This window comes from Mya arenaria, chromosome 2 (genome assembly GCF_026914265.1).
Source record: "Mya arenaria isolate MELC-2E11 chromosome 2, ASM2691426v1".
NCBI lineage: Eukaryota > Metazoa > Mollusca > Bivalvia > Myida > Myidae > Mya > Mya arenaria.
The window spans coordinates 18,823,021-18,839,310 of NC_069123.1; the positions used below are offsets into that span (position 1 = coordinate 18,823,021).

At 35.2% G+C, this 16,290-nt stretch overlaps 1 protein-coding gene across 1 annotated transcript in view; it reads right to left on the reverse strand.

Annotated features, from left to right (window-relative positions):
- The window catches only part of LOC128220072 (uncharacterized), a 38,471-nt gene extending 23,676 nt beyond the window's left edge, over window positions 1–14,795 (reverse strand). The window contains exons 1-2 of the mRNA XM_052928328.1: window positions 14,714–14,795; window positions 13,478–13,882 (exon numbers count right to left, since the gene is read on the reverse strand). Coding sequence (XP_052784288.1) covers window positions 13,478–13,793 — 316 coding nt within the window. The 5' untranslated portion in view covers window positions 13,794–13,882; window positions 14,714–14,795. The remainder of the gene's footprint in view (window positions 1–13,477; window positions 13,883–14,713) is intronic.
- Window positions 14,796–16,290: the final 1,495 nt, after the last annotated feature.

Here is a 16,290-nt window from a genome sequence, read left to right on the forward strand (position 1 = left end):
CTCCGTGTAAATACAAGATTTAATTTCTGGTTCACAGGAGCATTCCGTTTTGAACCAGAACGCCATTGATTGGGGTTCAATACACATCGTATTATAGTCATCAGTGACAGCATGGTTCCAGGTACTGACCGCACGATAAGAATCTGTCACAGCGGGGTGTCATTACTGATAGATAACAGACATGGACCAATATCTCACAATGACATGTCCATATCGATATTGAGACGAGTATTGCATGTAAGTATTTAAACGGTATGCTTTACGATATAAAATATTAGATTATGCTTTTATTCATTAATAACACTTTCCTATCATGACCAATGTTAATATGATGTTGATGATTCGTATTTAGGTGCAGTGATGGTATTTAAGTGAAATTGTACAATTTGCATTTCTTTCTTCACGAGATTGTGCAATGAAACATACCAAGCGATTCCACATAACAGTTGAGACACATACAATTCGTTATGATACACATAAGGACAATTGTATAATCAACTCCCGCTTGATACCAGTTATTCACCTTTCTCGACACACAACTTGTTCACAATACACAATTAATTATTATTTATCGATTAACTTATACAGCACCATTTCTATATACACGTTCAAAGGCGCTTTCAACAATATAAACTAATTACAAGCAATATCAATACAAAAGCTATTAAACAATCAATGTACGACATTTTAAAAATCAGAAAATCAATAAAAAAATATAATGTGATATCAATTGAATTACTAGTTTGAAGTTGAAACATTAAATATCAATATCTACGATAACAAAATAACTCCAGCCCATGTAAAGTACACAACTTCTGTGTATCTTTATTACCGTCTGCTGTCTTATCAGATCACACATTTAAGTGTCTTGCTGTGCGGTGTCATCCAATACAGTACAATTTTCATAAACGAAACTGAATGAATATATCTTGTTATCATACTTCGTTGGTTTTGATTACGTTTAAGTCACCCCAACACCCCTCCACCGACTCCCCTTCCCCTCTCTACAACCAACTATGGCATACAAGCGATGACACTAATAATAAGTAATTACTCCCGGCGTACAGACCACCTCGCACACTCGATGTAAAATGAAAGGGGGTCCCGGGTTTTAGTCACCACAACCCCCATCCCCACCCTCCCCAGGCTTCCCCACCCTCTCCAACCTCAACCAATTACGGCATACAACATTCGAACACAATAAAGAAGTAAATCCGGGCGTATTAAAGAAAATGCTATATACCTCAGAGAATGGAAGGGATTTTCGGTATTTACGGGGACTTTCGGGTTTTCGGTAATTCCACCGGCCCGAAACTCCTCGGATTTTACTGTATCGATAAAAATAAATCCGTAAATGTTTCGAACTAAATACTGAAGTACATTGTTGCTAAACATAATTAATTCAATACTTTGAACTATCGAAATATTTTAAAATATATATCATACTGTAGACTCTTTTAAGTAGAATCATCAAAATATGATGAGTTAATGGCATGACCCAAAATGACCCGGTTTATCCAAGATGGCGGACGAATCAACGCATGTCCGTGGAATTTCCGATGTCAAATGGGATTTAAGGCATCACACTAGAGTTTTACAATGGATTGTTAGTGCTAAAAAGGAGAATTAAAATAATTAATTGAATAACATCATCACCTTGTGGTCATATTGGCTGAATTTAACGCAATACAATTAATGACTGAAATACATCTGAAAGGTCACCCACTACTAAAAGTAAGTTGCAGTAAAACACGGAAATACAAACTAAGTGAAAATCCAAAAAAAACAATGACGTCGGTTTGCTTGGTGCCATTAGTAGATGTTAATAATTGTTGCAAATATTGATGTGAAAAATAATGATAATAACTCGAAACAACTTGCATCTGCGTCACAGTTTAGTCCAAATAATTGTACGTTGAGGGATTTTTTTTAGATTTTTGATATGGCAAATCCTTCACGTACAAATTGTTTAGTATCAAAAGAGGGTAGTTGTTCCGATCAGGATTCCGGGTTAAAGCATATAGCGTCTATAAAATATCATAAAAACAAGAAATATTACCAGATAATGTTATTTTATATTAGTTCCGTACACAAAAAATAAATATCCAACTTATAATTATGAGTTTGACGGCTTTTCTTCATTTCATTCTGTCAAAACATAACGATATATACATGAAGGGCACCTGCAAGGCTTCAGGGCACAGTTTTAAATCGCTCGGAACATTTCGGCCATGGCCGAGTTGTTACGATTGTATAACGAGGTCTATCTCGAAGCTTTGTCGGAGGAGGCAAAGTTATTACAATTGTATTGAGTTGTTCCCCTTCGCATACTTGTTTTCTGTGTCAGTCAACTTTCGTTTTATTGGAAAGGTAAACAACTTGTTTTAATGCATTAAATGCTTGTTTAGTGCAAAATAGCATTTCACTTACATGGTAAAATATGAATATAACTTTATGATCAATTTCAACCATAAAATACTTCACTTAAAACAATTTCAATATTTTTAAAACACCCCCGTTTTTTGGACATTCCCGTTTAGACGTTAGGGATTGGAAGAATCCCGTATAACACGTCTAATATTTTAGACTACGTCACAGTTGTCATCTTTCTGCATAAAACATATATTACAGTACAGTAGGGTATTTCAGATTTTCTTTAAAATTGTGATATTAATGCACCAGTCAATTGTAACCACGGCCACCCCAGGTCCGGGGATATATGGGGAATAGCCGGTGAAATGGGTCATGTTTATGCTTTTCAGGTGGCCCCGCATTGCCGGGTGAATGCGGTGGTTTTGTCTTGTTTTAAATATAGCGGGTAATTGGCCTTACCTAGAGTCCCCAGGGTGCAGGGACTTTGGTGGGGATTTTACCAACTGTTTGTCTCCGCATGGCATGGAATTTAGCCGGTGTTGGCTGTACTGAAAGTCCAAATCCCCGCTATTCCCAAGATCTGGGGGGGTGGGCGTGGTTACAATTGACTGACCAGTGCATAATTTGGTTCCCTTTATGCCATGTTGATCTGATTCATACCAAAGTAAAATATTTTCTTCAACTGTAACAACACTTCAGTATTAAACACTGCATTGCAAAATAGAAACACGAACATTTCACATAATTTATCTTGAGCCAATATCATTGTTTAATCACACAAGTGTGTATAATTACACAAGTGTTTCATTAAACACTTAAATTCCAATCAGCTTCTGTCAACATAGCATTGCCATTTTGGACCTATCTAGCTGATGCGCGTCATCTTGAAGCTTGAATTATAGATGTGTTCACTACGTGACGTGCCATATCAAAAATGGTAAAAAATCATTTAATGTACAATTATTTGAACTAAATAAACTTAGTGCTTGAAATGTCATTCTTGGGTAGGAGAAAAAGTTGGATGTGGACATGAAGACTCGCCAAAACAAAACTTGTCAAAGACTCCGAAGTTGTTGTTTATTTGGACTAGTCAAGTATTAAACTTTTCAACAAGATAAAGTTACTATTATAAATGATCCTGGCATTAGGACATCATTATTTACAGTGTTAAAATCGCACAAAAGGGTCTTGCTCAATGAAAAAATAAAAATACTAGAATGTAGACAGGCTTTTGACATTTTTTGGCATTTAATTAAATTCAAGGGCATAGCCAGGCTTTACTAAATGTGAGAGGCTATGGGATGGGGAATCCCTGTAACCGTAGGAGGTTGTGGGGGGGGGGGGGGCTGCTCCCCACGGAAAAATGGAACTAACGTGTTAGCATTGATTTGTATTTGTCAGGATTTATAGGTTCGAGGCTGAAGACTGTAGTTACCAAGTGATTTTTAAGGCTGTGTTAGCTATCAGAGAAACAATGCTTTCTATAGCTGATCTCCTTTAAGGTTTTATTCTGATGTCAAAACATAGCGTAACCCTCAACTTTGGTGCCATGTTTGGCCATTTTTTTCATTTTTCAAATTGATGTTACGCATGTGCGTAAGTGTGTAACGCTGGCTACGCCCCTGAAATTGTTCTGTTGCAATTTTGGGCAAATCATTCTCATTGGTATGCCTATCAAGCATCAAACATGTATGTCTAAAAAAGATCAATAAAAACAAGCCATATTACTGAAATGTTCAAGGCCAACAGATCCCTTCAGAGAAAATCATGCATAACCCTTTTATATACATATATTCTCCCTCCAAACAGAGACCTGGTGTGTTAATTTGCATATTTAATCCAGGACATCCACATACTATGAATGCACTTCCCCCTTTGGCAGAATGTTACATTACCCTTATTCGTTATTTCAATTTATTTCTGAAGACAGCATGAACTTTTATAGAAAAGGAGTGTCAGTAATCTAGTCTGACAGCCTGTGATATTTTTTTTCAATCAGAAGGAAATTTTGCAATTTTAACATGGCCATGTTTTGACATGCTTGCACAGTGTGTGAATTGTGATAAAAATTGTGCTTGGTTAATTTTGTGCTAATGCGTATATCTTGGACTTGACATATTTCTTAGTTACCGCATGGCCTGTTGCAAAGGGTAAAGCATTTGGAAATGTCAGTTCAAACCTGACAAATATGAAATTCTTTTCCTTAATTCAATTTTGACATTTTCAAAACACCCTCTTTTTTAAAAACATGTTTTAATAGATGTTTATGGATAAGAAGACTCTTAATTTGAACATCAACTTGTTAAGACTAAGAAATAATGAGCCCTTGAAGCTGCACTCCCACAGATTGACTATTTTAACAGCTTCTTTTATTTTTTGTTTTGGAAAGAGCAAATTATTGCGTAAATATGTGCAAACCAATGCTATAAGATATCTGACAAAATATCAGATCTTAGATTTTCATATTTATGTTCAAAAATTGATGCTTAATGGCTTAAACTGATACTAAAGGTTAAAGAAAAAATGCATAAAACATCAATTTTTGAACTTAAGTATAAGAATCTATGATCTTTTTGTCAGCAGTCTTATATTACTGTTTTCCATGGATTTTCGCAAAAAAATGGCTCGTTCCAAGACAAAAAATAAAGAAGTTGTCAATACTTTCAATCTGTGTGAGTGCAGCTTTAACAACAAAATAGAATAAACCTACAATTAAGCAAATGAAATTTCAGATAGGCATAAATGAAGTGCTATCCTTAATCATTAACAATTTCATTCTTTAAGTTTGGTTTTCCTCAGCCTACTGTCACTCACCTGATGCACAATCCCTGCATAAGATTTTACGTCGACAATGAATTAGACAATGGGGTTGTATTCTAAGTCAATTAAATGACCTAAAGTAACTAGCTTAATGATTAAGAAGGGCTCATTATCAGCAATCACTCCACCCATTCTGAATAATGTTTTTTCATAAAGATTTTTTTTCGTGTTTTTTTATTTACTTGTATAAAATACAGTTAAATACAGCAATCACACTTTTTTTCTCTCCTGAATATCAATATAACATTGGTCTATTTCTATTGGTAAAAAAAAAAATCATGACTCCAATATTTATGAAACACCGCTGTTGGTCAAGGACAGGTCATGCGGTGACACCACATTTTTCCATTTTCCAAATTTAAATTACAACAAAATGGCGTCTTTATTCGGATTTGATGAATATTTCAATGAATAAATAAAACATTTAAACAGGGTAACAGGTTGTCAACATTATACTTACATTACAGGGTCAGTAGGTGACATAGTATTGGAAATATGGGGGGCAAGAATCCATATTTAGGTTTGAGCTTCACTCCACCGCAATATGGTTTCCTTTACATTGAATATCCCATATCGCGGGTTAGCTACTGACCATGGAACTTAAAGTATCCTTCCACATGTTTTTAAACAAATTCATAGATAAGAATGTTTTTATTCAAATGACAATTTGTCATTTTGTATTCATTGTGATGAAAAAATGTAAAATTAAATTTCCAACCAATTCTTAAGAGGAAAATGTGATATTTATCTTATCTCCTGATAAAATCTTTCAATCACGTTGGGTACTGAATGGGGTACTATATTGGTTTAAATAGGAAATGACATCATGAACACATAGAATCTATGACTTCATCTTACCGGTGACCATTATGATGTCACAATTAAAAAGAGTTAAGTTTTTTGTTGTTATTCCTTTATATGTATTCTTCTTACAAACATTGTGAGAATGATCGCATGATTCTTTGGTTTGAATTTTTTCCTAATACAAATTTTTTGCAATGCATGCTTGTAGTGCAGAGAATAGCATCGCTTTAATGGTATCCTGTTTTTAGCTTGACTATTCGAAGAATATGGAGAGCTATACTACTCACCCAAGCGTCGGCGTCACACCTTGGTTAAGGTTTTGCATGTAAGCACCTTTAAGTCATTATCTCAGCAAATACATCGTGTATTGCATTGAAACTTTAAATATGTATTCTCAACTATTTAACCTACTAAGTTAGATAACTTAATGCAAATAATGGGCCTTTATTATTTGACTTAGAAATTATGGTTAAGGTTTTGCATGTAAGCACACATAGGTTAATATCTCAGCAACTACTTGATGTATTGCATTAAGATTTTATACAATGGTACTCAACCATCCAACCTTCCTAATTAACCAAGTTAGATAACTCTAGTTTGCACTTAATGTAAATAATGACCCTTTATTATTCTACTTAAAAATTCTGGTTAAGGTTTTGCTTTATTATTTGACATATAAATTCAAATACATCATGTATTGCATTCAAACTTTATACACAGGCTCCCAACTATTCAACCTTCTTAATTAATCAGGAAAGATAACTCTATCTTTTATATTTTATCATTTTTGCCCCTTTATTATGCAACTTAGAAATATTGGTTAAGGTTTTGCATGTTAGCACACATGGTTAATATCTCAGCAACTACTCATGTATTGCATTGAGACTTTAGACAATGGTACTCAACCACCTAACCTACTTGAATAACCAAGTTAGATAACTATATTTTGCAAATAACGGCCCATTATTATTGGACTTAAAATTTTCCATGTAACCACATTCATGTTAATATCTCAACAAATACATAATGTATTGCATTCAAATCTAATCTAATTTTACAGTGATCCATGTTTCGCCAAAACTTTTTAATCCTTACACTGAACAGCGGCGTAATAGTCGAGCGCGCAGTCTCTGTGACAGCTCTTGTTTACTAGAAAAGTAAAACAGGTTAGTTGTTTTTGCTTTCTTTACTTAAAGAATATTTTGATAAAAAGATACTAAGACTCGTCATCATATAATAGACTGTATTATACAACTCGTCAAACAAATATGTTAGTAAGATCGACAAAGGCTAAGTTATTTACACATTTCCTGAAGTTGTTGAATATGTTTTTTAAAGCTACATCAATGAAAACTTGACATCTGTACTGTTTTGAAAACAAACATATATTTATATATGTTGTTCTCGGATGATCCTGACTGGGACCTTTTTGACCATATTATTTTTTAGAGCTATAGCATTTTAGACAGTTTTGAAAACAATATTTAATGTTGTCTTTTGATGACCTAGATTGTGGCCTTTTGACACACATTTAAATTTGAAGCTTCAGCCATGAAATTAAGACCATTTATTCGAAATCAAAAATCAAAATTGTGCTTGGATAACGTTGTCCTTTTGACATACTTTCCTATTTTTAAGCTACTTCAATGAAAGTTTTTTAGTACAGTTTTCAAAACAAAAAGCAATGTTGTGCCTTGATGACATAGAATATGATTTTTTGACATACATTCTATTTCTATTCTAACAGCAAAGAAATTTAGACCATGTGTTTAACTTTTAAAACAAATCTCAATATTGTACTTGGATAACCTTGATAATTACCTTTTGACCATCTTTTCTTTTCTAAGGTACTGCAACAAAAGTTCAGTAAGTTTTGCAATACAATTATCAATGTTGTCCTCAGATCTTCTTTACTGTGACCTTTTGACCCTCTTTCATATGTTTACAGATTGGACAAAATGTACTGCTTTAAGAATAATTATAAATGTTGTGTTTGGCTAACCATGATTGTGACATTTTCACTTACTTTTTTATTTTTGTGGCCTCTGCAATAAAATGTTGCTATGTTTGGAAAACAATTCACCATTGTTGTTCTCGGGTTACTTTAAAGGGACTGTACACCAGATTGGCACCAATTGTTTTTTCCTGTAACGCAACTCAGGACAATTATTTAATAAAATGTGTTAAGCTTTGAATCATAATTATAGAGAAAGGACCAAGATGTAAAAAAATAGCAGTCCAGTGTTGTATCCACTGTGCTACGAAGGCTTATTCCAAACGGGTGGTATATTTAAGCTATATACCTTGGTAGATATACCCAGTAATATTTTTAATGGAAAAATACAAAATCACTGCTTAGCTAAAATAAATTGTAAACTATGTGGTACTTCAGTTAGTAAGATTCAATGTATTGTACACATTAATACCAAGTTTATGTCAGTTTTCAACAATTGTTTTTCTTGCAAATTGATCATCTTGTGCACAGTTGCTTCAATTAAGGCCTACGTTTTTAATTTTGAGTACAACATTGAACTTTGGACCATGTGTACTGTTTCAAAAAAAAATATGTTAATGTTATGCTTCAGTTATCTTGATTGTGTCCTTTTGGCGTATTTGTTATGCAACTGGAATGAAATTTTGACCATGAAGTAGTTCTGCAAACAAACATTAACGATGATATTGCCAGGTGACCTTTTCATCAACTTTTCAAAGCTACAGCATTAAGATGAATAATTATGTTTGGAAAATAAATATCAAGCTTAGATATTTGGTTTGAAGCATTGTCTAATTGTCCTCACCTAAGAGTGTTCAAATTATGCTTCTATATTCAAGATTATGTTCCGATGATTTTCTGTGTTTATAAGAGAAAGGACTTAGTTCTATACTTCAGCAGACCGAACAATGTCACCGTCCATCAACACTTTCAGTGCTTTGATTATTATTTCTTATGTATGCCTGTCTCGAGTCTGTCATAGCCATAAATCGTCAGAAGACTCGTTGACGCCCATTTAGGTGGACAAAAACCGCACCAACACCCTTTTGGAATTTACTAATGCGACATTCAAAAAAGTAGCTGTGCAATTTTCAGGACCGTTAATCAGACATAAACATGACTGAAAATAAAATTCAATATTGAAGTCCAAAACTTTCACGCTAGTTGTACTAGAGTTATGGCCCTTTCCATTATCAAGCTATTAACATTTCTGGTAAAGATCCTATAAATCTGTAATATAATGTCTTTTGAAATGGAATAATTAGCCTTGAGTCGGTATCCTCCTCCTTTATACTATTAAAAGAATATAATATAAAGTATATATTGAGGTTAGCTCATTAAAGGTTGCTGCAAAGGAATGCTATTGTTTGTTGTTGTTGTTTTTTATTTATTATTATTTTATTTGAATGCGTTGATATGATTACCTCATTTGACTAAAATGCATCATATGAGTTAAACATAATAATGTATTATTATTATTGTTGACATCAATCTACATTGTGCCCTTTTAAGGTCTCTATATCAGGATATGCTATTAGTAGCTTTAGGTGGTCCCTAGCGAATTTAATAACATGTATAACCGATAGTCGGTGCAGTCACTATCTAGACATTTTCGGCGCATTATCTGGGAACAATTAAACACTTCCAGTTACTAGTATGTTGTACACTGAAAACGATCATCATCATCATCATCATCATCATCATCATCATCATCATCATTCGACTTAATTGTGCTTAATCAATTATGCTTCAATACTATTTCATAACCCCCCGCTATCTGTATACAGTACGGTGTTTTCGTTTAGTGAAGGTAGTATGCCGAAAAAGTATATTATAATATGTAACATCCGAAATATAACTACACATAAATTGTAATACATGGACTTTCATTGTAATATCCTTATGAATGAACCATCATATGCCGACGATAGATGAACTGATTCATGATATGAATGGAGCGAAGGTGTTTAGTAAGCTCGACCTCAAAGCCGGATACAATCAACTTGTTTTACAAGAAGAGTCACGGTATATAACAACTTTTGCTACACACATGGGGCTTTATCGGTATAAACGTTTGAATTTTGGGACAAATTCTGCTAGTGAGGTGTTTCAAAAAACCATAAGTGAAGTAATACAGGGTATAGATGGATCTAAAAACATTTCGGATGATATCATTGTATACGCGAAAAATCAAGGTGATCATGATATAGCACTAGATAAAGTTTTTCGGGCTATACACGGAAGCGGTATGACTCTAAAGAAGTTGAAATGTGAGTTCAATAAAAAAAAAGAGATCACGTTTTTCGGAGTAGTATTTGGGCAAGATGGAATTTCTCCTTCTAATCAGAAGGTAGAGGCAGTCAAACAAATGTCAGCACCCACAAATGTGACGGAAATGAGAAGCTTCCTGGGAATGACGTCATATTCATCGCGGTTTATACAAAACTACGCGACGATATCAGAACCGTTACGACGTCTTACAAGAAATGACACTCAATGGGTATGGGGCATTGAGCAGAAAACAGCATTCGATAAATTGAAAAGTGAATTAAGCAGTGAAACTGTCATGGCATACTTCAATCCCAGCAAAAACATTGAATTGATAACGGATGGATCATCTGTGGGAGTCTCGGGAATACTCACACAAGAAGGCAAGGTGGTGGCTTATGCGTCTCGATCTTTGACGCAAGTGGAAACGAGATACAGTCAGACTGAACGAGAAGCCCTAGCTTTGGTATGGTCATGCGAACATTTTGCGATGTTTCTAAAGGGAGCACCATCATTCACGTGCATAACTGATTGCATGCCGTTAACTAGGATTTGGGAGAAGAAACAACCACCACCAAGAATCGAACGTTGGGGATTGCGACTACAACCATTCAAGATGAAAATAGAATATAGATCAGGGAAAGACAACCCGTCAGACTTCATGTCGTGCCATCCATTAAAACATAAGGAGGAACGAAATTTGGCGGGGGAATACGTGTCATTTGTCACAGAACAATCAGTACCTAATGCAATGACAATAGATGAGGTAAAAATGGAATCAATTAAAGATAAGACAATGCAAAAGGCAGTCGAATATACAAAGAATGGAAAATGGTATGAATTGAAAACACTGAATGACCCGGAAATAGACAAAGAAGAGTTATCATCCTTACGTAGCATAAAGGACGAACTGACTGTGTACAATGAAACATTATTGATGAAAAATGATTAACTAGTGATTCCAAAATCACTCCGTGGAAAAGCAATAAAACTAGGACATGAAGGTCACCAAGGAATTGTGAAAACAAAAAGTTACATTAGATCGAAAGTATATTTTCCAAACATGAATTCTGAAATTGAAACTGCGATTCAAAAGTGTTTAGCATGTCAGTCAAATTCAAATGTACCAAGACCGCGTGAACCTTTGAGAATGAGTAAATTGCCGTCGGGACCTTGGCTGAATATAAGCGCTGACTTTTGCGGTCCGCTCGAAAACGGGGACTATTTACTTGTGGTAATAGACGAGTATTCAAGATATCCGATAGTTGAAATAGTTAAAAGTGCTTCAGCAAACACAGTAATACCGGTGTTGGACAAGATTGTATCCATGTTTGCCATACCAAAGGTGATTAAAACTGACAATGGCTCTCCCTTTCAAAGCAACGCATTTGCTGATTTCATGAAGTTTTACGGAATAGTTCATCGAAAAATAACACCGAGACTTAGACAATTATTTTTATTCTTTATCTCATAAAAGTCAAGTAAAAAAGCACCGTAACAAATAAGCGGGCTTCAGGGTCACGTCAGGTTATAATAACAAATCCTGCAGGCGATGGTACACTTGCGGTCGGTATAATCATTTCTGAAACGTCATGGGCTAAACTCAGAGTGAATATCAATATGTTATCTTCCTCCTATCTTGACCCTCATTAATCTGATAAATATAACGATCTAAAACTGGTTATATTCTGCTAAAAATAAAACGCCGGGATAAATAATTACAGCGCGGAAATAGCCGAACAAGCAAAAACTCATACTCGGACTGCAACACAACCAACCTATCTTTATGATTTCGACGTCATTCTGCTAAACATAGCTAGAGCGCATTGAGACAAAAAAAAATGCGTTAAAACGACATGATTAGAAGTAGTTCTTTGGAGTTTGTAGTCTTAAGACTACCTGCGCGCATGCGCAGATAGTCTAAAAACTAAATCTGATGCAATATACAAGCCTACGCCATACACGGTTTTTGACAGAAAAGGGACAATGATAAGCGTAAGGAATGATGCTGGTCATTGCATGACTCGAAATTCATCAGTTATGAAAACTGTTAATCCGGGAATTGTCGAGAAGGAACCGAAAACATTTGGAAACGACCTCGATGAAGGGGATAAAACAGGAAATGAGACAAATTCACACGCGAGCCCGCATTCAGGTTTGGCGAGGACAAGGCCAACACGTGAAAGACGTCCTCCATCGCACTTGAACGATTATGTTACGAGCTAGACAGAGTGTGTTGTAAGAGAAGTGAAAAAGAAAGCGAGAATTGGCCATAACAATGCCAATCGTATGTGTTTTATTTGATTGTACGTACACCATGGATCTATCGGTAATTGATTCAATTCGGAAGTATCAAAAGTGATTATTATATTCATTAGAAATTGGAATCATTTAATGAAAAAAATGTTTAGTTATACACAAATTTAGCATAATTTAAACGGACTATCCACTGAATTTGTATGTGTTTAAATAATTGTGATGTTGGAGATCGTAATTTTATAAGACAAAGAAATTGTCCATGTTTGTAAAGTGTAATATGTCTGATATTGCTCATGTAGTAGAAGAGATTCATTGACTAGTATTATTAGTCGGCGCCCAGCCGACTATATTTGATATTAGAAATATTCCAACTTAGGGACTAGTTCATAAATTGCAGAACAATGCTTTCAAAAGTTTCCACGTTGAATGATTAAATATGAAGTTTAGTTTGTTTTATAAAACTTTACACTTTAATTGATAATGAGACCTTAAATTATAATAGCCCTGCTTATCATTTTGATTTTAAATACCAACTCAATCATAACAACTCGGCCATCTCCGAGATAGATACAGGCCGAGGTGTTCCGATTGATATCAAATAGCATTCGGATATCCTCGGCCATTTTATCAAAAACAACTTCGGATGTATGCCGGTACATCTGTTGAAGTAGTTTGCAATTTTTTTAATAATAACATTATTTAAATGTCGTGTTTAAGAGTTGTATTTATTGATCTCAGTTTAGATTGATTGCCAGTGAAGTGTTTTATTGCAAACATAATTAAGATTCCCAAGAGTTAAGTCATAAAGTTTAACTGCTTAATAAGATTACTACGCGATCTATTTGCAGCGGACTTAAACGTAACACTTTTTGAATATGTAAACCGTCCAAATTCCTCCGAGGTTGTTTTCGAAAAAAAATGGGCGAGGAGCTCCGAATGATTGCATAATCTAGCATCTACCTGAAAGTGCATCACACATCCGCCAAACGCCGCTGTACGTATTAAACAGGTAGAACTTGTACACCTGGGATGTCTGCGTCCCGTTCGACGATATCACCTTTTGTGTTTGCTCCATAACACTAAAATCAGTGTCAGATGTCGCCAACGTGCACGAGTATTCGGAACTAGCGTTGGCGTTAAGATAGGTTGACAAGGAATCCTGGTCGTACGTAATCGTCTCCCACGAGTCCACCGAAAGGCTGATAGTGATGAACAGGCTGCCAAGGACGCCGGCTAGAACGGCACCACAGACGACAAGAATGAGTGGTGACGTCATAAATGGTTCGTAGTATCGTACGGACGGATAATGAAGCGTCTGTCACACTTTTCCCTACATAGATGTGTCTTCTATTTCCCCCGCATGTTCTGAAACGGGACAGTGTTGTACCATGTGTGCTTATAAATGGAAGCTACTGGCGTGAATGATAAACGTGATTTAAAAATGCACTCTTACTCCCAAATGAGATTTATAAAAAATAATAAAGTTGTTATAATATACTAAAAGGGATGAATAAATGTCGAAAACGATGGTTGTTATGAAGGATACAGAATAATATTTGAAAGAAAGGTGTAGAAAACACGCTATTTCGACCTTATGAGGCTATATATAGTAAATCACAGTAAATCTTTTAGCATTCACCAATCATTTAATATTTTTACGTTTTCATCTTTTAAATATTTGGTTACAATTCTGTTATCAGTAATTAATATTTTCCATAAATGCATTATTTGGTAAGTAGTTAAAAGTTTATCACTCAAAATTTATGTTTGTTATACCTGCGATTGTAATGATTTTGAATAAGAGTGTCACTTTAATAATAACATTTAAAAATTACCTTCTTCCCTTATTTCCATATTACGCACTATTCAGAGAAATATGAGCGTTCTGATATTTCCTTCAAGAGTAACATTGTAAGGCATTGTAGTAGAACGATACATGACATGCCTACGTGACATGTCCGTACCCTAATGTCATCTATCGAGGACAACATTATAGACTTTTACTCTCCAAATATATAAAAACATGACCAGTGGAAACTCTTACCTGAAAACAATTGAATATCGACCCACTCTCATGAAATGCTTTCACCATTATCAAAGTAAACAACTCTGACAATATTCTTAAACTAGAAAATTTATTTAGAGAAGTACTCATGATAAAAAACAACATTTTGACAAAATCAACCATATCCATACCTGAAGATGTTTCTCTTTTGGTTCCATGATTTAATCGATTTTCATATTTCTTCCTGTCAATGCATTCTGTTCGTCAATGCGCCTGCGCAGTGGATACTGACATATTATCGGTTTAGCAGAATTCTGAGAGACAAGTTGGCAAATTTATCGCAATCTGGCATGGATTTCCAATAGCGTCAGTAAATACAGCCATGATCGTTTGCCGCTGAAACTGTCACAATGCACGGTACTGTAACTCCGAACACATTCACACCAACTATTGCAGTACGCTTCGAACGATTATGCACCAGACAATTGTAACCACGGCCCCCCAGGTCCGGGGGGTATACTGGGGATAGCCGGGAAAATGGGCCGTGTTTTTACCTTTCAGGTGGCCCCGCAGTGCCGGATAAAAAGCGGCTGTTTTGTCTTCGCTTTAAATATAGCGGGAAATGGGCCTTACGTAGGGTTCCTGGAGTGGGGGGGGGGGGGGGCATTTGGCGGGGATTTTACCAACTGTTCGTCCCCGTAGGGCGGGGATTTTACCATTGGCTGAACCGAAAGTCCCCGCTAATCCTTGGACATGGGAGGGCCGTGGTTACAATTGACTGGTGCATAATTGCAGTACGCTTCGAACGATTACAATTTGTTCCAAAACAATTATGTGCGTTTCACTGGTTGTAATACATAATCTGGATTCAATTTCTTTCCATAACGTATTTATCCGATGGAAGGAACGTGTCACGCACAGATGCTCAAACGGTTCCACGCGTACTAGGAAAACGTCAACAAAGCAGTTTTTATTTTATTTATTTACTTTTTTCTCGACAGAGCTCCTTAAAAAGCAATAGCGCAACGAAGAACTCCTTAATCAGTGTATCGTTTAGGGGTGGCGTAAACAATGTAAGTTAGAATATTTTGAGTTACTCTTTGAAATGAATCCGTAAACTTCGCAAATCGGTTTGTATGTGTTTCGGACCTCTAGTAACGATTCGAATTCGCGTTCTCAGTTCATAAATAATATAGTATGATTATGATAGAATCGAAGAAGGAACTGTCATAAACATAGTGATTTTCTTGTGATATGGTTTGTCTTTCTAGAAATGTTAAACATAGTAGCATTTTTGGATTATTCACATTATGTTAGCCTAATGTTTTTTATGATATTCAGTTGTTCGGGGTAACTGTGGTTTGGGGTTCTTATGCAATAATAACGATTAGCTCGAGAATTTCAGCGAGCAAGTTAAATATTAACGTTTTGGATACGTGTCAAATATTAAACTGTTTACATTTAATCACCGTTTATCCGAAGTCGTCGGGACCCAGATAAAAAACTTCGTATAAAGATATTAATTTTATTAGAAAATGCAGCGTTCGCGACTTCTTGGTGACGTAAACTATTTAGTAATAAAATCCGGACCGAAAAACAAATTCGAAATAACGATAATTTCGGGTAAACGGTATTTTAATGTATGTAGTATACATAAAACTAATTTCTACATAGAAGTTGTATAGAAGCTAGAACTAGATAACATCATATACACATATGTGGTTCTCTCATAATTAAACATTTGGACATAAGAATATGTCGTCAACAT